General features: G+C 47.7%; 3 protein-coding genes across 4 annotated transcripts; 2 read left to right on the top strand and 1 right to left on the bottom strand.

Annotated features, from left to right (window-relative positions):
* On the bottom strand, positions 199-4,530 carry METTL1 (methyltransferase like 1). 2 transcript variants are annotated; one of them, XM_013963919.2, is made up of 6 exons: positions 4,345-4,530; positions 3,032-3,195; positions 1,926-2,086; positions 1,720-1,833; positions 1,474-1,575; positions 199-1,305 (listed from the first exon to the last, which is right to left on the bottom strand). In XM_013963919.2, exons 1-6 carry the CDS (start codon positions 4,455-4,457, stop codon positions 1,150-1,152), a joined length of 810 nt encoding a protein of 269 aa, XP_013819373.2. In that variant the 5' UTR covers positions 4,458-4,530; the 3' UTR covers positions 199-1,149. The 2 variants fall into 2 exon arrangements, with proteins under 2 accessions (XP_013819373.2, XP_005680318.2); XM_005680261.3 differs by having other exon boundaries at positions 1,926-2,110; positions 4,345-4,490.
* On the top strand, positions 5,017-12,644 carry METTL21B (methyltransferase like 21B). Its single transcript, XM_005680263.3, has 3 exons — positions 5,017-5,244; positions 5,362-5,473; positions 10,644-12,644. Exons 1-3 carry the CDS (start codon positions 5,068-5,070, stop codon positions 11,033-11,035), a joined length of 681 nt encoding a protein of 226 aa, XP_005680320.1. The 5' UTR covers positions 5,017-5,067; the 3' UTR covers positions 11,036-12,644.
* TSFM (Ts translation elongation factor, mitochondrial) lies at positions 12,832-20,992 on the top strand. The gene is made up of 6 exons (XM_018048002.1): positions 12,832-12,984; positions 13,213-13,383; positions 14,180-14,308; positions 15,102-15,224; positions 18,357-18,444; positions 20,397-20,992. Exons 1-6 carry the CDS (start codon positions 12,886-12,888, stop codon positions 20,801-20,803), a joined length of 1,017 nt encoding a protein of 338 aa, XP_017903491.1. The 5' UTR covers positions 12,832-12,885; the 3' UTR covers positions 20,804-20,992.

Below are 21,837 nucleotides of genomic sequence, written 5' to 3'. Positions count from 1 at the left end.
CCCCCTCAGGAATTCCCCGACCTCCAGCTCTTGCAGGAGTAAGAGCGGGAAGAGGCACAGCTGGGGCTCTCCTCAGATTCTTGCCTCGTTGGGCTGCACCTTTTCTGTACCTGAGCAGAATTTTTCTGCACTACCACATGGCTCCCCCTGCCCCTATCCCTGCCCCCCTACCCCGCAACTGGACAGAGGGCAGGTGGGTTCATGGGCTAAAACGGTTTCAGGAGCCTTCATTTTTATTCCTTGAGGAGAGGGGGTTGGTCTTTTGGGTCAACAAGCCCTGTCCTACCAGCCATGGGAATATGAGACTTGAGGAGCAGAAACCAAGGAACTTATTGCAAACTAGAAGAGTTGAGAGATTTTTCTGGGCTCCTGGACAGAGCAAGGGTTAAGCTAGAGTTCTGACTCTCCAGCTGACTCAGTCTCCTGTGTGTGTGTGGGGTTTCTAGTCAGCAGCCCCTTTCCACTCTTAGCCTCAGAATCCTCCCCAGCTCAGCTCTCTGCTCCTTACTCCCGCCTCCCACAAGCAGGTTCGGTGCTAGTCAGTCAGCTCTGAAATCAAAGCAAAGGTCAACATGAGAAGGGAGGGGGTCTCCACCACCACACTCTCCCAGGATCTCCAGAGACAGCAAGAACAAAGGGAACACGGGTTCCCCAGGTCAAGTCTTGGGCAGGGAGAGGATGGGAGTGATACACACTCTAGCCTTTCCTCAAAAACGTAGCATGTTATGTGCACACACATGCATGTTACCCTCAGAACCGTAAAGGAAACGTGAGTGGGCAGGTGATTTGAGTCTAGCAGGCAGTGTAGATGGACAGTGGAGAAGGGCATTCCTCACTCCAGCTGCGGAGAGCTCCTAGGAAAAGGGAGTGCTAAGGAAGAGCAAGTTCCCACTCCTTTCCAAGGATCCCTTCTGGTCCAAGGTCTTTTGACCTTCCCAGTCAGCTGCTTTGGGTTTTGCTGCCAGTGGAAGGGCAAGAAGGTAAGAGGCGTCTGGGGCAGTCCTGAACTCCAGGGTCCTGCCCTGGGCAGCTCTTCAACTTGGAGACTGCTGCCTGCTCTCTCTGTAGCAGGCTCAGCTGGGAAGGTCCAAAGGCCTGATCTCCGTTCCAGTCCCCCAAATACAGGGTTCCACTAAGGCAAAGGCAAAGTCAGTGACCAGGAGGGGTAGGAGTGGGAGTCACTGCCTGGAGGGTGGGATCCTGTATTCTTCGGAAGATGGCTGGGAAGTTCTTTCCTCCATTGCGTAGAACTTTCTTTCCCTCCTCGGTTGAGGTGCCCAGATGTCCCACAATGGGGTCTTCACTCTGGGAGAAGGAAGGGTCCAATAAGTCCTTGCCCATCTTTCAGATTGCCCTGGTGCCTAGACATTCATCCCATCCTCTGGGCATTAAGCTGGATTCAAAGAAGACAGAACCACTCTGGCAAGGATCTTTCCGTAACTCTCCACAGTTTCTCTTAGGCTCCCTACTTACCAGCTCCTCCAGAGGCACACGCTCAAACAACGGGTGCCCTTCAAAGTGGGTGCACATCCACTCATGCAGCTCCAGCACGTCAGTTATGGTATACACCAGCCCCTGCACAGGCAAAGTCAGTCTGGAGGGGCCGCTGCAAGCGGTCGAGCAGCAGGGTGATGGGGATGGTGGTGAGTCCCCAACGAACCCCCACTGAATTCTCGGTTGGAACCCCTCACCCCGTCCTCCCTCCTGCTCTCGACTCACCCCAACTCTCAGCACGTAGGCATATTCTGCCAGCAGTGTGGGACTGATGATTCGCCACTTGTGCTTCGTCCGCTTGAAATGTGGGTCAGGGAAGAGGAAGAACATCTTTGTCAGCTGTGAGACAGACAAGCACCGACAGGGTGGTGAGAGCCTGGCCTCCACACCCCACCTGCTTACCAGCCTAAACCCCTGGGGCCCAGCCCCACCTGGCCCTTGTGGAAGAAGTTAGGAAGGTGCTTCATGGCATTGCTGCGGAGACAGGCGATGTTCTGGAAACCACCTCCAGGAGCGGCTCGCAGGGCCCGGATCCGGTCTTGTACATAGTCTGAGACTTTCACCCGGATCTCCAGACCCAGAATCAGCGTGTCTGGGAACAGCGGTGACAGTTCCACTGGACACAGAAACAGAATCAACCTCATCCTTACAGGATGTACAGAGGGGTCAACACGGGAAAGGAAGCCTCAATCAGCAATTACCCAAATCAGGAACAGAAAGTGTGGCCAGAGAGCTACCTCTATGGATAGCTCTGTGCTGGAGAGGCTGAGGGACACCCCAAAATTGTCACCAGAACCGGAAGTGGGAAGGCCTGGCAATACATGTGTCTTTGCTCATGCTTTAAAGTCTTCACAGTGTTTCCACACATTGTCTCACTTAATTCTCATGACATTATGTGGTAAACTGCAAAGATGATAAAACTGAGTGTGGGAAATGGCTGAAGCCACAGAGCTAAGAAGAGGCAGAACTGGAACTTGAAACCGTGGTTTCCCGCCATCAAGTACTATGCTCTTCCTCTCTCTCATGCTGCTATTTCCACAGAAGAGCTCTACATAGAGAAGGAGGTCTAGCATGCACGGCTGGGACAACACAGACGATATGAGAGAAATCTGAAAATAGTATCTTGGAGAAGGAATGAGTTCTGGTGAGGAAGGGGGAAGGGAGAGGGGGGTGGAATCCCCGAGAAAGACAGTTCAGGATCATTGGCCACAGCGACTAATCTCTGACGCTTGTGCTGACCAGCTCACTGACCCGGCACCTGGCAGGTGAAACGGCTCATGTAGGGACCAGAGCCAGAAGTGGGGCCAGACCAAGACAACTCAGGTTCTAAGAGGCTTTGAGGCAGCCCCCTCCCTTCTCCTGGGCGAAGGCCACAGACCCAGAGTAGAGGGAAGGTGGAGGTTCTTCACAACGATGTCACAGCAAGCAGTGTCTGGTCCGAAGGGGAAAGGCCAACTATGGCCCCCAGCAAACCTGCTGAGGTGGCAGAAGCTAGGCACTGCCTCTCCTTGCCCCAGAGAGAGGGCCAGAGTGTTACCTAACAGGCCGCCATAGCCACAGCCTACGTCTGCAAACTCCACTTGAGCCTGAGCTTTCTTTTCTTTCTTATCCTTTGGGTCATCGTGGCTCTGATTTTGAGGCACTGGAGCGAAGAACTCTGGGTATAGCTCAGACCAGTCCATGTCCTCTGGTTTCACAGGGCTATTGGAGAGAAGACGTGAGAAATGTGGTTACGCCATTGTGGAAGTGGTACTATGTGTGTGGGTGGATGGGTGAGGGTGGGAGATGCATGAGAGGAGGGTTTCTCAAAAATTCGGTAAGAGTGGGTCCTTTGGCCTCTAGGGAGCACAATGGAAACCACCCTTAACCCCCAGTATGAATCATCGGCCTATCATGGGGCCCATGACTGTGATCCGCCTATCTCCCTTTCCAGGGTTGATGTGACTGACTGTGCATCTCTCCTTTCTGGGGTTCAAATTCCCCTTGTCCCAGAGACCGGCTGCCTAAGGCACTGGGACTTGTCTTTGCTGAAGTTCTCTTCGGGAAGAGGATGGAGTAAGGTGTGGGTGGGGTGGTGTGGAAGTTCCTCTTTTTTTTTTAAAACTGATTTTATTGGCGTATACTTGATTTGCGAAGAGTTGACTCATTGGAAAAGACTCTGATGCTGGGAGGGATTGGGGGAGGAGGAGAAGGGGACGACAGAGGATGAGATGGCTGGATGGCATCACTGACTCGATGGACGTGAGTCTGAGTGAACTCCGGGAGTTGGTGATGGACAGGGAGGCCTGGCGTGCTGCGATTCATGGGGTCGCAAAGAGTCGGACACGACTGAGCGACTGAACCGACCTGAACTGAATGCTTGATTTACAATATTGTGTTAGTTTATGCTATAGTGCAAAGTGACTTAGTTACACATATAAATATAACCACTCTTTTTAAGAATCTTTTCCCATATAGGTCATTACAGACAATTGAGCAGAGCTCCCTGTGCTATACAGGAGGTCCTTATTAGTTATCTACTTTAGAGATGAAACTGAAAGATGGAAACGACATTCTTCCTCCATCACTCTAGTCTCAGTAACAATTTCTTTCTCTTCCCAGCCTAGCAATCCTACCCAGACTTCGGCCAGAACACCACGCCCCCTCCAACCCGCAAACTCCGCCCTCTACCGAATCTTACCCCCCCCCCCCCAACGCCCGCGCCACCACACACAAAAATGACGTCACCCAGCGATCCTCCCAAGAGTACCCTAAACCCTCCCAACCGTTCCAGTACGATCGCTTTTCCGGGCTAATCCGAGAATTCTGCCCTCCTCTGGCTCCCCTGCTCGCCCCACCTCGCTCACTCACTAGCGCAGCGTATGATCCGCCATGGGGTTGGAGTGAGCCCGCTGCCGATAGTAGCGCTTCTGAGGCTGTGGGGCCTCGGCTCCTGCCGAGTCCCCAGTCCCGGTTCCCGCCATGATCTCCAGAGCGAGTTTCTCTACGGAACCCACGTGGAGAACTAGGCTCTGGACGCAAGAGAATGACGCAGCCAGGCACGTATGCTCAGAGCCCTCCCCTTAAAGCCCCAGGAGTGAATTCGGCTGGGCTGGGCAGGGAGGACCGCAGCGGGGCCGCAAGGGAGGGTGCCTCCGCGCCGCAGGTCTTTAACTGGGCTGGCAAGGCCAGACTCGCACCCAGCCTCTATCGTTAGCCTTCCTCTGTTTGGTCTGGGTTACTATCCCTGTTGCAGGCCCCTGTGCACCCCGCAGGTGAGAGGGGTCCAGGGACCCCGCTTTCCTATGTTGAATTAATCCTCGTTCCTCTCCCCTCCTTCCGGTCTCCGAACAGTGCACTGGGTCTGACCCTCGTAGCCCAGTGTAAGTCCCGTCGGGTGTGCGCTGGGGACCGGAGCCAGGGAGGCAGCTCCTCGTCCCACCTTCAGGAAGTCAGACTGGAGGAAGGAGGGCAAACTCGAGGAGGCGGGGCTCGGTGCCACGGGGCAGCCGTGGGGCTCGCTGTCTCCCAACCCCCACCCCGCTTCAGATCAGGGATCCGAGCGCTGGCTGGCGTCAGGGCACTCTCGGCCAGATGGCAGATTCCCGCCCAGATCCTGAGTCAGAGCCCGATTCGGTGTTCCCACGTGAGGTCGGGCTCTTCGCCGACTGCTACTCGGAGAAGAGCAGGTTCTGCTTCTGTGGGCACGTGCTGAATATCACGGAGAACTTCGGGTCCCGCCTCGGGGTGGCAGCGCGTGTGTGGGATGCGGTGAGGAGTGGGCGGCCCTGGGCTAGGGTCCGCGGGGAGGTCAGACCCCGGACTCCCGCTCTCCCATATGGAGCCATCCCCGCTGCAATCTTATATTTTCTGTTTTTTCTCCTGTAGGCTCTAAGCCTTTGCAACTATTTCGAGAGTCAAAATGTGGATTTCCGAGGCAAGAAAGTGATCGAATTGGGCGCGGGGACTGGTATCGTGGGAATCTTGGCAGCGCTGCAGGGTGCGTGAGCTTTGCGGTGGGAGGGAGTGAGGGGAACCGGGATGTAGAGAACTTGTCACTTCCTGGATTCTTGAGAGAGGGAGGGGAGTGGTTTGGGACCAACACACTGTTTTCTTTATAACAAACTTAATTTTTTTTTTTTTTGCCCCTGCCTGCTCCAATGTGCCAGACAGTGCTGATTCGCTGTTCTAGCACCTATGGTGATTGATTGGGGGGTGGGGGTGGGCAGGAAATAAAACTTGGGCAGGGCTTAGGAGGAGTTTTTCCTACCTTTTTTCGATTTCCTGGACAATGCTGTCAGAAAAAATCTTTGCTTTGGATATGGTCTTCTGTTAAAATGCCTATATGGAATTACTCTCTAGAGGGAGCAATCTGCAGGTGTTAAACCTCATGAGTACTTTATAACTTCACTGTGAAGATATTTTTGATTCTTTAGGTTTTGATTGCTTGGGAGGAACAAGCTTATGAGTTTTTGAGGGTTAGGCTGTGTTTTGTGGGAAGTGGTGTAGGAATTAGGCACTGCCGACTTGGGAAATAAAAAGGTAAAAATTCTGCTTTATTTTTGTCAAGAATCAAAAACTACAAAGGAAAAAGTTCCTTGGTTTATAATCTGATGGGCAGGCAAAACCCACACTGAAAACATTCCTTTAAAAACACAATGACACCTCCCTAGGAATGCAAATTAACATGTCCTCGTTCATAGGGACATAACACAAAACACATTCAGGAAAGTCTTCCCAGTAGCAGGCTTTCATTCTTTTATTCTGTTCATTCAACCAACATGTATTTGGAGTCCTATATGTGCCAAGAATCATGCTAGGTATTGAGATACAGCAATGAGTAAGACAGATTTCCTCTCCCCAGGGAGTTTATGGCCTGGGGTTGAAGATGGGGGAAAATGTTACAGGATGTTATGGAGAGCTACGTGTAGGGCCAGTGGACACGCTCTGGCCATGTCTCCCTTGACTCTGGGAATCCATCAAGAAGACGGTCTATCAGATGAGGAGTATGAACATAGCAGGCTCAGAAAGAACCGAAGGAATGTCACCAGCAGCTTTCCATGACGGATGAGTGGATAAGTGGGCAGCTATGCTAAAATGGCAGAAAAGATGTGTAATATCAAGGGAAACACCTTTCACTTGCTTCCAGACTGACTTCTTTTGTCTTCTGTTCTGCTGCCCACTCAGAAATCTGGGTGTCATCCTCATCCATTGCCCTCTCCCCTCGCATCCTGGCAGTCATCGAGTCCTGTGAGTCACATGTCCTTAATACGTCCCCAGTTGTCTGTTCTCTTCCCCCTAGCTCTAATTAGCTCTGCCAACTTTCCCGTGGATTTTCACGAGTGTCTTCAAGCTTCTCTAGGGAGGAGTTTGGCATGCCCAAAGTAGATCTTGTGATCTTCTGCCACCAAACCTGTTTCTCCCTCAGGCTTCCCCATCATAATGAATCAAACTCCATCCAACCAATGGGGAATCTAGACCCACCTCTGACATGTCCCTTTTTCTCATCCTCATCTCCGTTATCCAAGTCTGGCTGATTTAACTCCTAAAACTCTCTTGAAGCTCCTGTTTTTCCATCCGCACTGATGGCTCCCCAGTCCTTGGCACCGTCATGCTCTTGGATGGCTACAGTTAATCAAACTGGTCTTCCTGCTTCTGCTCCTTGCCCCCACCTAGACCTCTGCTCGCTCCACCCAGCTGGCAGAGTGATCTTCCCAGCACACCTTCCCCATCTTTCAGTGGCTTCTTGCTGCTTTCAGGATGGAACTAGTCCCTTTGGCACGGCCTCCCTCGCCTCCTAGACTCCTTTGCTACGTGCTCTCCTGTCAGTTCCTCAAGCCTATCTCGGCGTCCCCTTCCTTGGAGCCTTCACATGGGCTGTGCTTGTACTCTATGTGTATACCCCTCGTGCCACTTGGTTAATGCATATGCCTTCTTCAGTGCTCAGCTCAAACATCACTTCCATGGGAAGGCCTCCAGGGCACTCCCACCCCCAAGCTATCTTAGCTACTTCTAGTATTATAGACACAATTGTGCTGACAGGTTTCATTTTAAATTTGTTGTCATTATCCTCAGATGTGTCCTTAGATGATGTCCTGCTAGCCTCTTACCTCTCCCCCATCCAGTTATTCTTCTGCTCTCCCAAATGTCTTATTCCTTACCATTTCACCCTTCATGCCTCCAAATGTCTCTTTCCCCAGCCTATGACTTTGTTCCCTAGCTCTTCTGATTGCTTTTTTTTCCTTATAGAAAATGTCCACAAGTTCCTCTCACAGCATCTACTCACCCAGCTGTGTCTGTCTGCACTGCCTTCTCTCTTGGTACCATGGTAGACGTGCTGTGCTCCTAGTTAAGGTGAAGCCCCTCATGCCTCATGAGACCCTAAACCTTCTCAGCTATTTAAAGACATTGTTCAAGCAGATACCCGGCTCCCCTGCCTCTCCTGCATTGTTTTCCCTTCTCTCTGGATCATTCCATATGTGTGTTTGCGTGTATTATGCATATAAATATGCTATAATTTCTCCTATCTCAGATCCTACACATCCTTCCAGTTACCATTCCATTTCTCTGCTCAGCCTGGTGATGAAACTCAGAAGAGTTAATGCTCACTGTCATCCCTCTCTTCCTATTGTTTCTTCAGTTCTGTTCCAGAACACCCCCTCACAACCCCCTCCCCCCGCCCCGGACAACTTGCCTTCTCCATTCCAGTTGCTCCAGTCAAGATTGTGAGCTTCACTTTTGACTGCATGTTGTTAAGTTCAGCAATCAGCGGATTTCCCTGATGGTCCAGTGGCTAAGACTCCAAGTTCCCAATGCTGGGGACCTCGGTTCCATCCCTGATCAGGGAACTAGATCCCACATGCCAAAACTAAGAGTTCGTATGTCGCAACTAAAGAACCTGAATGCTGCAACAAAGGTTGAAGATCCTGCAACTAAGACCTGGTGCAGCCAAATAAATAAATATTAAAGAAAAAAAAAAAGTACAGCAGTCAGTATGAGCCCAACTTCCTGGACTTGGCAGTTGTCATTCCCTCCTTGAAACACTCCTTCTTTGGATTTCAAGACACCACGCTTCTGGGTTCTACCCACCTTGCTGGCACTTCTTCCATTCTCCTTTGTTGGCTGCTGTTCCTCTTCACAACCAAAAGTCTGAGTGCACCGGGGCTCAGGAGCAGCCGTTTGACGCCTCCCCTATTCTGTCTGTATTCACAACTCTAAATGCCCTTTCCATACTGATGACTCTGACTCTTACTTATATCTCCAGACTTATTTGTATAACCTATGGCCTACTTGATGCCTTCCTGTGGTTGTCTGATGAACATGTCAAACTTAATGTGTCCAGAAACGCATTCATGATTTTCCTGTCCAGCCTGCTCCTCCTGCAGCCCTCCTCACCTAAATAAATGACAATATGATCTTCTGGTTGTCAGGCCAAATATCTTGGAACCATCCTCAGCCTCTCTCTCTGTTAGTGCATATCTAATTTGTCAGAACCCCCCTTATTGACTCTGCTTTCAAAATGTATTCAGGATCTGACAAACTGCTGCCCTGGTTCAAGCCATGATCACTTCTCCCCTGGGTAAGTGTAGCCGCCTCCTAACTGGTCTGTTCTGACTTTGCCCCTCCGTAGTATTTCCTCATCGCAGTAGCCAGAGTGATCTCTTTAGAGCCATTCTTCAATTCTTAAAGCCATAAAGTTTATGACATTCTTCCATTACAAATTTTCCAATAGCTTCCCATATCACTCAGACTAAAAACCAAACTTCTTGGTTGCTTTTTAAGGCGCTATCTAGAATCTGACCCCTACTGACTATTTCTCTCACTTATTTTGCTCCAGCTACAGGCATTCCGACTGGTCCTCAGACTTGTTAGGTGAACTCTTGCCTCAAGGTCTTTATTCTTGGTCCTTAGTTTATGGCTGGTTTTGGGGGGGGGCAGGGGGAGGGTTTTCTAAGCTCTGTCAGTCTTTCCTTCCTAATGTGTTTTACCTTGACCTCTTTTCTTTCTGTTAGCCCATCATTTGGTACCTTTTAATCTGAGAGACCCATAGAGTTTGCCCCATCACTTCGTACAGGTCATTGCTCAAACATAATCTGCTCCCTAACTGCCAGTTTGAAGCTTTCCCTAACTACCTTGTTTAAAACAACCTTCCCTGCCCTGTCCCTTAAGCAGTTCTTATCCTCCCTCCCTGCTTCAGCATACCATCTGACTTACAATGTGTTTTGTTTCATTTTTTGTTGTTGTTGTCTCTAGCCACTAGACTGTAAGTCCTAGGAGTGGAGGGATTCTTGCCTGATTGGTTCACTGCTGTATTCTCAGCACCTGGCGTATAGGCATATAATGACTATTAATGGAAGAATGAATTCTGAATATTTCCTGTTTCTGTAATAATCACCATGATTATGACTACAGGCTATTACTTGCATTACCTCATTTGTCTCCGCCTCTATAACAAATCTCAAGGAAGGCCAAGGTCTTGTCTGGCTCACCCCTGTACCCTCGGAACTTGGTAGATGCTCAGTACACGTGCTTACTGCATGAAGGAAGGTTTCTGAAGTCCTAATCTAACCATCGTCACCCTCTGCTTCTGCCCTTAAGCCTGTTGCCCTCAGGATCAAGCCTGGATCTCCTTAGCATGTCATAATGATTTTTCTCTGTACTCTCATGCCTTAACACGTTTCCCTTCCACCGTCTTTGAGGTCTAGCCTTCCTTGCATATGCCGTGCTCTCTCATCACCAGCCTTTGTACTCTCTGTTCTCTGCTTGAGAAGCTTCACCTGACTAACTCCTCCTTGCCCTTTAAGGCTTGCTGAGGTCATGTCTTCTGGGAAGCTTTCCAAATCCATGAAGGCTGGTTTGTGTCAGTAGGGGGTGGGTGCATAGCCCACCTCCAGCTTAGTCTTGCCCAGGCTTCTGCTGACATCTGATTGTTGTGTGTTGGGCAGAGAGGTTGAAGATTAGCTCGGCGAGAATGTTGATGTTGTAGAATGTAGAGTAATGAGATGGCAGTGGATGAAGCTGAGGTTAGGGCAGCTAAAATCCACAGTGTGGACTTTGGGCAGTCAAAACATTATCCTCTAGGCCCTGAGGTCTCTGGACCTTCTGGGGAGGAGCTGAAACCCCTTGGTTGGTCCCTCTGACTTGCATTTCTCCTCCTTCCTCTCTCTCAGGGGGGGATGTTACCATCACTGACCTACCCCTGGTTCTAGAACAGATCCAGGGCAACGTCCAGGCCAATGTGCCCCCTGGAGGCCGGGCCCAGGTCCGCGCCTTGTCCTGGGGGGTTGACCAGCATGTCTTCCCTGGAGACTATGACCTGGTGCTGGGGGCTGATATCGTGTACCTGGAGCCCACCTTCCCACTGCTGCTGGGGACCCTCCGACATCTGTGCGGGCCCCATGGCACCATCTATCTGGCCTCCAAGATGAGAGAGGAGCACGGGACAGAGAGCTTCTTTCAGCATCTCCTGCCCCAGCATTTCCAACTGGAGCTGGCCCAGCGGGATGAGGATGAAAATGTCAACATCTATAGGGCCAGGCACAGGGGACCAAGACCTGCTTAACATCACCCTTCTGCCTCTCTGAACCCCTCGTTCTCATGAAGGAACTGCCATATCTCCAGAGCCATAAACATAAGGACCAAAAAAAGATGGATCTCCCTTGCCTGTCTTTCCTCCTTCCCTCATTGTTTCCTGAGAGCCTCTTGGGAAGTTGCAGGGAGGTGCCACTTGTCAGGGATACTAGAGCCCTTGCTGTGTGGGCTAGAGTGCAAAGGAAATTCCCAGTTCCTGTTCTCAACAGAGGAAGATGAGAGGGCAGCTAGGATTTTAGGGGAAGGGGAGGTTAGGTGGGATGTAAACAGTGGCTGCAGAGAGACTGTCGTGATCCTGTCTGTCCTGCCATTGTCTTTTTATACAGAATGGATTATTTTTTCCAGATTCGATTGGAAGTTTTTTTTAAAGGAAAATAAGCATTAAAGATCTCTCCTGCATCCAGAGAACATAGGCTTTTGCTGGGGGGCACTGGGAAGCAAGAAACTTCAGACCACCCACTTCTTGCTTCTAGAGATAGTCTGGTGGAACTGTGGCTCTAACTGGGTCAAGTCTTCCTAGCCCTGAAGTTGGGGTTAGGCCGCAGAGCTGTCCTTTGGACTGTAGCTCCTTCAGTCTTTTTGGAGTTGGAGTCCTGATCACCAAGTTCCAGGTTCTCTTTGATTTTTTTTTTGTACCTTTCCAAGCCCTGTCAGTCCTTCCTTCCTAATGCGCTTTGCCCTCACCTCTTTTCTTCTCCCACTATGGGGCCTCTGGTCCTCTCTTGACTTACTCCTTGGGTCACACATCACCTCCTGTGGTCTCCTAGCCTCCATTCACTCCCATTCAAACTGTTTTGTAAACTCTTGTAATCTTCCACAATCAGATCCGATTAGCTTCTGCTGCTGCCAACAGAAGCAAGAATAAGCTCTTCTGGTTGGTACTCAGTGTATCCCATGTGATCCCAAAAAAGTGAAGTCGCTCAGTCGTGTCCCACTCTTTGGGATCCGATGGACTGTAATCTACCAGGCTTCTCTGTCTATGGGATTTTCCAGGCAAGAGTACTGGAGTGGGTTGCCATTTCCTTCTCCATGTGATCCCAAATTACCCTTCTATTTCATTTCCTACTGGTTTCCTACATGTGTTCTAACCTCTGGCCAAATTACAAAAGTCTACTCTTTGTTTCCTAGACCCACACCAAAATTCTCTGACTTCTTCCTTCATTCTGATGATTCCCTGCCTGGGTTATATTTCTACCTCTCAAAATCTTCATTGCTCTTAGCCTGTCTCTTGAAAAAAGCTTTATCTGAGCCTCCTGTTTGAATATGATTTTTCTCCTGTGAGACCCTTTCTTTGTCTCCTGGGGTTTATTTACCTTGTCTTGTGTGATCTTTGTCTGCTCCCTATTTCCTCACCATCAGATCACCTTAGAGGGTAGGGCTATATGGTTCCAGGCACACATCAAATATTTCTGCTTGTTCAACAAATAATTTACTCGGTTTGTTGGAGGGACACCCTTCCTCCTCCCTAGGTGACCTTGGTCAAACTTCTAAACCCACTCTCCTATCTCACAAGTTTGTCAGTGAGCCATAAATGGATACAGAAATAAGCATTGGAAATAAACATAAAGTCTTACCACGTGTCTTATGTTGTTATTTTGTGACAACTCGGTTTCATGTTTTCCATTATTTTACCTCTGGGGAGTAATTCTCTTGTGAAATGTCTCAGTAAACCAAGTAGGGGAGGCGAATGCGCCCCCTGGACAGCAGGTGGCGCTGTCCCCGCTCGGCGCGTTCTTGTGAGAGTTTTGGCCCCGCTGCCACGCCGTAGGCCCGTGGCCTCATAGGTGCGCCGACCGGCTGCACTGTACGGCCACCGGAAAGATGTCGCTGCTGCGGTCATTGCGCCTCTGCCTGGTCGCGCGGACCGGGAGCTGCCCGCTGAGCGCTGTTGGCCCTGGTCCCTTCCTGCCTTCCTTGCAGGTCTCCCGTGCGCCCGGCACCCTCCCTTCCCCTCCCCTGGCTGCGTTCGGCTCCATCTCACCCTTCTCCCCACCTCGGTGCCTCTTCGCGGTCCAGCGTCCCGGCCCTGCCTTTCCCCCGACCCCCTGGGCCCGTCTCTCCTGAAGTCGTTCCCCGGCCGACGTGCTCCCTCCCCCGGAGGGAGCTCCTCGCCGCTTCCTGCTTCTCATCCCTTCTTATTCCCTCCAGGCCGGGCTCCCTCTGCTGCAGTCGCCCCAGCAGTGGCATACATTTCACTCTGGGTCCTGGCTGTCCTCGGCTTCCAGCAAGGAGCTCCTCATGAAGCTGCGGCGGAAGACGGGCTACTCCTTTGTAAACTGCAAGAAAGCCCTGGAGGCTTGTGGCGGGGATCTCAAACAGGTGTGGGGAAGGAAGTGGAGGGGAGCGGGGGTGAGGTACTGGGGCCCGACCCCAGTGCTTTCCAGAGGTCGCTCTGGGGACCGTAGAAATCACACCTGCTGTCCAGTGACCCATACACAGTCCTACACAGGATTCTGACTTTAATGCCATTCTCACCCTTTGACGCTTACGTGTTTTGAAGCAACTGACTCAGGGTCCCAGGGTTAACACACTGTTCCATGCAAGGCTGTTACAGTAGTAAGACCAACGACCAACGCTCAGATCCTGGTACCCTCACACGAATCCCCGCGACCATGGATACCTTACTTAATCTTTAAGAGTTCTTTTTTTAGGTAAAGAAAATACTGCTATCTCCCCCATAGGGTTGTTGTGAAGATTAAACTTATCCAAAATACCAGGCGTGGGACTTCCCTGGTGGTCCAGTGGCTAGGACTTCAAGCTCGCAGTGCAGGGGACCTAGTTCGATCCCTGTCCGGGAACTAGGTCCCACATGCTGCAACTAAAGATTTGCATGCTGCAGCTGAGGATCCTATATGCCATAATGAAGACGGAGATCCATGCTGCAGCTAAGATCCACAAGCCAAATAAATAATTTTTTAAAATTTACCAAACATCAGGCACAATGTCTACTGTTTGGCATTTGGTGGTATGCTGCCAGTAAATGATAGATTACTTTAGTTTCTGTTGTAGGTTTGAGGAGAAGGAGAAAATTGGGTAACCTGGAGATATTTTAGAGCCCCATTCTTTTCTAAATTCTGTGCTTGTGTCATCTGCCCTTTATCTTTTTTATTTATAGGCAGAGAGCTGGCTCCATAAGCAGGCCCAGAAGGAGGGCTGGAGTAAAGCTGCTAGGCTCCATGGGAGGAAGACCAAAGAAGGTCTGATTGGGCTGCTGCAGGAAGGAGACACGACTGTGTTGGTAGAGGTGAGTGTCAGAGTTCTAGATATCAGAAGCAACTGTCTGCTTGAGTGTGAGCTTTGTGGTAGACCTTTGCATTCTTAAAGAAGAAGAGTTTGAGAACCATAAAAGCTAATTAGAATTAAGCCTGTGAGACCCCAGTTATTAGCTCTGGATTCATTTAAGTATAGACATGCACAGGTTGTTGGTGAGGGAAGGCCTATTAGGATAGCCCAGAGGGTCTCCAACCTCCATGCTAGAGACTGGTACCGGTCTGTGGCCTCTTAGGAACTAGGCCACAGAGCAGGAGGTGAGTGTCAGGTGAGGGAGCTAAGCTTCCTCTGTATTTACAGCCTCTCCTGATCGCTTGTATTACCAACTGAGCTCTGTCTTCTATCAGATTAATGGTGGCATTTGATTCTCATAGGAGCTTGAACCCTGCTCTGAACTGTGCATGTGAGGGGTCAAGGTTGCGTGCTCCTTATGAGAATCACAGAAGTGGTTTGGCATTGGAGGAGCCCGGAGAATGAGAGGATTATGGCTTGCGGGCACGGGCAGGTGTGAACTTGAAGTGAATCTTTTGGGGACATTATGGAACCAATCTCTGAAGGTGCGGTCAGTGCTGACTCATTGGCACAGCAGGGATCACTTCATTAAGTTTCTGGCCTCACGCTAGTGGAGCAACTGTAGCTTTAAAATCCCACAGACATTTGTTTCTGTTTTGTTGGGTCTGCTGCCCGTTCTGTCAATATCTTGCTTTAAGACACTTTGGAGACTATTATAAAGCAGCTTATACAACAATATCAATTTATTCCCATAGGTGAACTGTGAGACAGATTTTGTTTCCAAAAATTTAAAATTTCAACAGTTGGTCCAGCAAGTAGCTCTGGGAACCCTGTTGCATTGTCAGAACTTAAAGGATCAACTCTCCACATACAGTAAAGTGAGTTTTGGGGTTGTCGCCAACATGCTGGGTTTGTTCCTCCCCTCTTAGGGTCTTTGCTGTTCCATTTTTTCAGACGTTCTCATGTCTCACTTCCTTATTTCATGTCTCTGCTTATCTCTCAGGAGAGGAGTATCTTTCCTCCCATGGCTCTGTCCCCTTATTTTGCTTCATTTAAAATATTTTGTTGTAGTGCTTATATATTAAATTTATATTTACTCATTTCTTGTTTGCCTTCCACAATAGACTATAAGTTTCATGAGGCAGGAAATTTGTCTTTGCACTAGTGTGTCTCTGGTGCATGAGGGGTGGGTCCAGCACTTGGTTGGGGCTCATTACATCTCTGTTAATGAATGAATGAATGCCTGTGGGACAAAAATCCATCAAATCAGGTGAAACTTTGTATTTAGGAATCTAGAATGTCCTAAGGAAAGGATTTCTAAATACTGTCCTAGAGAAAGGCATAACTGAGGAGACAGAGCATTTTCTTTTCTGTAGATGGATCAAGGAAGGAATTATTGACATATCCGTATGCCTGTGATCCATCCTTATTGTCAAAGGAAAAACAAACCAACTACTCACAACAGTTTTTTTGTTTGTACCACCCTTTTCCTTCCATTTGTCTTTCTCTTGAGATCTTGTGATAAATGTTAATTATTCCTGGTATTGTGTTGTTTAGTCACTAAATCGTGTCCAACTCCTTGTGACCCCATGGACTGTAGCCCGCCAGGTTCCTCTGTCCATGGGATTTCCCAGGCTAGACTAGAGGAGTGGGTTGCCATTTCCTTCTCCACTGTAGATTCTTCTTTTGTATTAAATGTGATAGACTACAATTTATCATATAATCCATCAGTCATTTTAATGTTCAAATTATCCCTGGATTTGGCCAGTATAAGCTAAGCCTGTGCAAGCTGTCTCCATTGTCTCTTTGGTATAGCTTATTATTTTCCAAGTATTTCCTTACTTTTTGGCATAACAAAATATTCTGGGCTTATATCATACTTTCCTTGCCCCCATCCATGGAAGTGGCCGCTTCTACAAGGGCTCTTGACCCTTTTTGGTGGGGAATGGTTTTTAGAAACAAAGATCTGGGCATTGTGTGCATGTGTGCATGCTGACTCTCTTCAGTCGTGTCCGACCCTTTGCAACCCTACGGACCGTAATCCACCAGGCTCCTCTGTCCATGATATTCTCCAGGCAAGAATATTGGAGTATGGAGAAAGTAACGTGAAAACTTACATTACCATATGTAAAATAGATAGCCAGCTGGAATTTGCTGTATGTCTCAGGAAACTCAAACAGGGGCTGTATCAACCTAGAGGGGTGGGGTGGGGAGGGAGATGGGAGGGAGGTTCAAAAGGGAGGGGATATATGTATACCTATGGCTGATTCATGATGAGGTTTGACAGAAAACAACGAAATTCTATAAAGTAATTATACTTCAGTTAAAAAAAAAAAAGAATACTGGAGTGGGTTGCCATACTCTCCTCCAGGGGAAGATTTGGGCATTGGGTATGCTTAATTCTACTGAGATGTCACTGCTGTTCTGCTCTTTCAGCAGAGCTAGAAGTGTGTGTGTGTTTCAGTTCTAATCCTGCACCACAGGCTCCTTCCTTGTCTTCCCTCATTCTGTAATCTATACCTTTCTTCTCTCATAGTGAATGCACTGGCTCCTAGCAACTTCAGTATGTTTGCTTATTTACTTGCTGTACAGTGCATACACGCTTTGTTTCAGAGTTACTGTCCCTGATCACTGCAAGTAATAAACCTACTAAGTAGTTTCAAATTTCTCTGAGGTTCTTTTTGTCCTTAGTTGAAGTTATGTCGTCATAGTTGAAGTTAAGTCGTCAAAGGACTCTATCAAAAATAACTTGGATTAGTTGTGTTCCTCCTTTTGAAGTTAGTTATTCCTTTGAATCTTTGTTTCTGTTTGGTCAGTGTTAGAATCTCTGTTAGAATCTTTGTTTCTGTTTGGTTTCTGTTTGGTCAGTGTTCATTTTCACTCCAAGTCCCCTTAATTTTATCTTTGAATATGTAAAACTAATGAAGTTCTGAAAGTTAAAACTATAATAACTACCCCCAACACATACACAGGTGTTACTCTCTCCTCTCCCTTCTACCGCATTCCTATCCACTCTTGTAGATAACCAACTTCATTGGTTTCTGGTTATCCTTTTTGCAAAGATAAGCATATTCATCCTGGTAGCTCGGATGGTAAAGAATTTGCCTACAGTGCAGGAGACCCAGGTTGGATCCCTGTGTTGAAAAGATCTCCTGGAGAAGGGAATGGCTATCTACTCCAGTATTCTTGCTTGAAGAGTCCCATGGACAGGGGAGCCTGGTGGGCTGAGTCCATGGAGTCACAAAGAGTTGGACACGACTGAGAGGCTAACACTTTCATACAAATATTTATTACACAAATGGTGATATAATATGTATGTATTCTTTTAGTTTGCTTTTTTCACTTCTTATACCCTGGAAATACTCCTTAACAGCTCATGGAGGCATCTTTTCTTTTTTTTCAGCTACATAGTATTCTACCTGTGACTGAACTGTGGTTTATTCAGCCAGTCTCCACCTATGTTTAGACTTTTAAACTTTCCAGTATTTTACAATTAGAAATATTTGCTCAATGAATAAGTGTGCACATGTACTTTTGTATCATTGGAAGAGTATTATAGTAAATTTCTAGAAATAGGATTGCCAAATCAAAGGATAAAAGTATATGTAATAGTTTTGTTAGCTATCGTACAGGTCCCCACCATTGGATTTGCACCATTTTCCCTCCCTACCAACGATCTACTAACCTTTTAGCTTTAGTATTTTATGATTGTATAAAAATGTTATTCCTGATTTCTAGGAAGCTACATTCTGAGAAGTTAGGCTGGAGATTGGGATGAATTTAGGGGTGAAGTGTTGATAGAATAAAATATTTATAAAAGTGGAGCTTTTAGCAATTGTTAATGTCCTTGGCTTAATGAAAACATTGTACTTAATTGTCTTAAATAACTTTCTGAGGAATAACCTATAACCTATATTTTTGCTTAGTCTCTTGGTAATTTGAATTGTACAGACTGACTCATGTTCAATTGTACTGAAAATGACTCTTGTTCATTTTCTTTGCACACTTAGGGCTTCTTGAATTCCTCTGAGCTCTCTGAACTTCCAGCAGGACCCGAGAGAGAGGGTTCTCTCAAGGATCAGCTGGCTTTAGCAATTGGTGAGTATTTGTAAGGATATGGAAACTGGAAATTAAGAACTGAATCTCCTGATATCTTTGATATTCCTCCAAATCTAGATCAAAAATTACAAGGTCAAGTTCCTGCAAGGGTCAGACAATATGAATGTGAGAAGTGGGTTGTGTGTTAGAGATTGGTGAGCAGTGGACACCTTGAAAAGCTCACATTCCACTGAAGGAAACCATTACCAAACCACCTGATAACTTTGAGGGAAATAGGATCCCAGTGTCATCAGAATTTTTAAATTCCTTTAAATGGATTTAGATTTATATGAAAAAAATAATCTTAGTTTTTAGCTGTTTGCAACTAATTAAAATTAGCAGGCATCACTGCTTACCAAACAAGGCATGTCTTTAGGCAGAGATGGCCTTTTGACCTCCGGTTGACTGCCTCTCTATCCACTGTGAAAGAAATAGTCCATCAGAGGTTGTTTCACCTTTACGAAGGAATCCAGGAATATTTCAGGGCATGGTGTTTAGGAAATTGTCCTCTCTTTATTTATTTATTCATTTTTTGGCATAGAACAGTAAACGCCTTTATTAGATTTTTTTTTTTTTTTTTTCCTCTCTTTAAAAAAAAAAAATCTGATCCTGAGATTGTGAAGGTACATTTTTTCAGAACCACTGGCTATAGGAACCGCATCTGGATCATTGTGGTGGGAACAGCATGGGTTTTGCCTCCCTCCTGTATGACTTTGATGGAAGGAGGGAAGCAGGGCTGGGGTGGAGCTTGCGGGAAGTTACTGCTCATCTGATGTTTCCAGTCAAGGCATCAGTTCTGTTTTTATCATGTCATCTTGAGGTATGTATGGTGTTTCAGTGAGTCATGGTTGAGAAACCAGCCAGCCAGCCAGCTATGTATGAAACTTCTTAAGAAATTCTGGAAGAATTGAGTGTTTCAGCCTTGTCAGTTTCTGGGAATTGACTGTTGGGTAGGTGCTTAGAGCTGTTTTAAGATCCCTTTTGGTTTATGACTTCTATGACTTTTAGATGTAACAATGGCTAATTCAGGGTTATTTACCCAGACCCCATTATTTTCCTGCCCCTTTCCTACCTTTTGACTTATTTGAGCTTCCAGTAGGAGGGGACAGCATCCTGAGAGAATAGTGTTGGGGGAGGGGTGGGACTAGAATCTGGTTTTGGTTCTTGCAAGTAACTCCAAAGATGTTATCTTTTTATTTTTGATGAAGGAAAGTTGAAACCACCAGATGACATGGGGTTTCAGATTTTCCAGGGCTTTTAGTTTGGGATTTTCCCCCCAATATAATGGATGATCAGGAGTCTGTGTCAGTCACAGTGGTTTGGGGGAGGGGGTGGTGATTTGATGGGGAAAAGCCCTGAATTGAGTCAGATCTGAGTTCGAATTCCAGCTGTGCCATACATTAGCTCTGTAGCTTTGGAGAGGTTCCTTAAGCTCTCTAAGCCTAAGTTTAATGTAGTGATGTTAGCCAGATGGGAGTACTCATATTAGAGGGCCAGATACTGTAATGAGTTCTTTACACCTCTTATTTATTTCTTCCAGTAACCCTGCCTTGAGGTTAAGTGGCATGATCTCTATTTTGCAGATGAGAACACAAAAGACTTGATGAATTAGTAAATGGGGTTATTAAGTTACTTGCCTAAGGTTGTGTGGCCGGTGAGAGGCAGAATCTGTGGCCAGGGTCTGTGTGACACCAGAGTCTGTGTTTCTGAATACCAGCATGGCACCTGGTTTGTGCTCCATAAAGTACGTTCCATTTCTCCCACCTTCTCCCCCAAAACCCCTTTTCCTATTTGTCCTGAAAATGGAATCTTTCCATCTTACGGCACATCCACGGCATAAATGCAGAGGACTATCTCCCAGGCTTGGCCACTGCTGTGCGTATTTTGGTACTACCATGGGCACTGTATTCTGGAAGCATGGTTTTTCTTTGTTTGTTTTTGCTCTCTCACAGGGAAACTGGGAGAAAACATGATTCTGAAACGGGCTGCATGGGTGAAGGTGCCAGCTGGGTTCTATGTTGGCTCTTACGTCCATGGGGCAATGCACAGCCCCTCGCTCCACAAGCTGGTGCTGGGGAAGTATGGGGCCCTGGTCATCTGCGAGACGTCAGAGCTGAAGGCAAACCTCGAAGACCTTGGCCGCCGCCTTGGGCAGCACGTGGTGGGCATGGCTCCCCTCTCTGTTGGCTCCCTGGACGATGAGCCTGGGGGAGAGGGGGAAACCAAGATGCTGTCCCAGCCATACTTGCTGGACCCTTCCATCACACTGGGACAGTACGTGCAGCCCCATGGGGTGTCCGTCGTAGACTTTGTGCGGTTTGAGTGTGGAGAAGGCGAAGACGCAGCAGATGCCGAATAGGTTCCAGAGATTTTGGGCCCAGGAGGACGTGTTTATTCTTAACCCGGGACATTTACAAAAAGAAGTTTACTTCCTAAGCCTTTTCAAACCCAGAATTTGTTTTTCATTTGAGTTTATAATGAAATTATATACTTTGTGGGTAAAGCTATTAAATAAAATTGTTAGGTAATAAAGAAAGTAGAACTTTTCCTTGTTTGCGTCATGCTGGGTCTAGCTTTTTTGTGCCTGACTTGTGACACTTTTTAGAAACCAACAGGTGAGCCTCATGGAAGTGGCTGACAGTGTCTGGGAGAACTGTGCTGATTCTCCCTTCCACGCATTTATTATGGCGTCCCCAGGATGTCTGACTCTTCCCCTCCTACTCCTGTGACAGAGACCTCTCTTGTTCAGTTTTACTTTGTGATGCTTTGGACTACGCTTCTATCCTGGAACTTCCCCAGTTACATTACTTTTGCCACATGGAATCTTCTGCAGTTGTTGACTCAAGAGTTGTCTGGAAAATGTGGTTCATTTGTTGATGTCTGTAGCATGCTTTGAAGGCTCTCTGTGGTGGTATACACACTGGTTCTGGCCTCATTCCTGAAATTAATAACACATGGCCTTGTTTCTCTTCTGGATAGTAGGGTGTAGCTCGGTGGGGCCTGAGGTTTCCTGGACAGCTGTGAGGCAGATTCTGGGATTCTTGTGCCAGAAACAGGGATCCCAGCTATCCAGAGAGCTCCCTCAGCAGTGCCTCTTTTTAAAAAAGTTTTAATAGTTTTATTTGTTTACGGCTGTGCTGGGTCTTTGTTGCTTTCTGGGCTTTTACTCCAGTTGTGGTGCTCGGGCTTCTCATTGCAGTGGCTTCTCTTGTTGCGGAGCACGGACTCTATAAGTTTGCAGGCCTCAGTAGTTGGGGCTCATGGGCTCAGGAGCTGGGGCTTCTGAGCTCTAGAGTGCAGACTCAATAGTTGTGTCTCAAAGGCTTAGTTGCTCCATGGCATGTGGAATCTTCCCAGAGCAGGGATCGAACTCATGTCTCCTGCATCAGCAGG

This window comes from Capra hircus, chromosome 5, assembly GCF_001704415.2.
Source record: "Capra hircus breed San Clemente chromosome 5, ASM170441v1, whole genome shotgun sequence".
In the NCBI taxonomy this organism is placed as follows: domain Eukaryota; kingdom Metazoa; phylum Chordata; class Mammalia; order Artiodactyla; family Bovidae; genus Capra; species Capra hircus.
The sequence above is the reverse complement of the archived record's forward strand: the minus strand, read 5'-3'. Positions and strand labels throughout refer to the sequence as shown.

Bases quoted from the DNA above. Each gene is read 5' to 3' on its own strand.
- METTL21B (XM_005680263.3), top strand. From the start codon at position 5,068: ATGGCAGATTCCCGCCCAGATCCTGAGTCAGAGCCCGATTCGGTGTTC. The intron at 5,245-5,361 runs GTGAGGAGTGGG...TTTCTCCTGTAG, and splicing joins CAGCGCGTGTGTGGGATGCG to GCTCTAAGCCTTTGCAACTA. The intron at 5,474-10,643 runs GTGCGTGAGCTT...CCTCTCTCTCAG, and splicing joins AATCTTGGCAGCGCTGCAGG to GGGGGGATGTTACCATCACT.
- METTL1 (XM_005680261.3), bottom strand. From the start codon at position 4,457: ATGGCGGGAACCGGGACTGGGGACTCGGCAGGAGCCGAGGCCCCACAG. The intron at 3,196-4,344 runs GTGAGTGAGCGA...TCTCTCCAATAG, and splicing joins GCGGATCATACGCTGCGCTA to CCCTGTGAAACCAGAGGACA. The intron at 1,306-1,473 runs GTAAGTAGGGAG...TCCTTCTCCCAG, and splicing joins GTGTGCCTCTGGAGGAGCTG to AGTGAAGACCCCATTGTGGG.
- TSFM (XM_018048002.1), top strand. From the start codon at position 12,886: ATGTCGCTGCTGCGGTCATTGCGCCTCTGCCTGGTCGCGCGGACCGGG. The intron at 12,985-13,212 runs GTCTCCCGTGCG...TATTCCCTCCAG, and splicing joins CCTTCCTGCCTTCCTTGCAG to GCCGGGCTCCCTCTGCTGCA. The intron at 15,225-18,356 runs GTGAGTTTTGGG...TTGCACACTTAG, and splicing joins AACTCTCCACATACAGTAAA to GGCTTCTTGAATTCCTCTGA.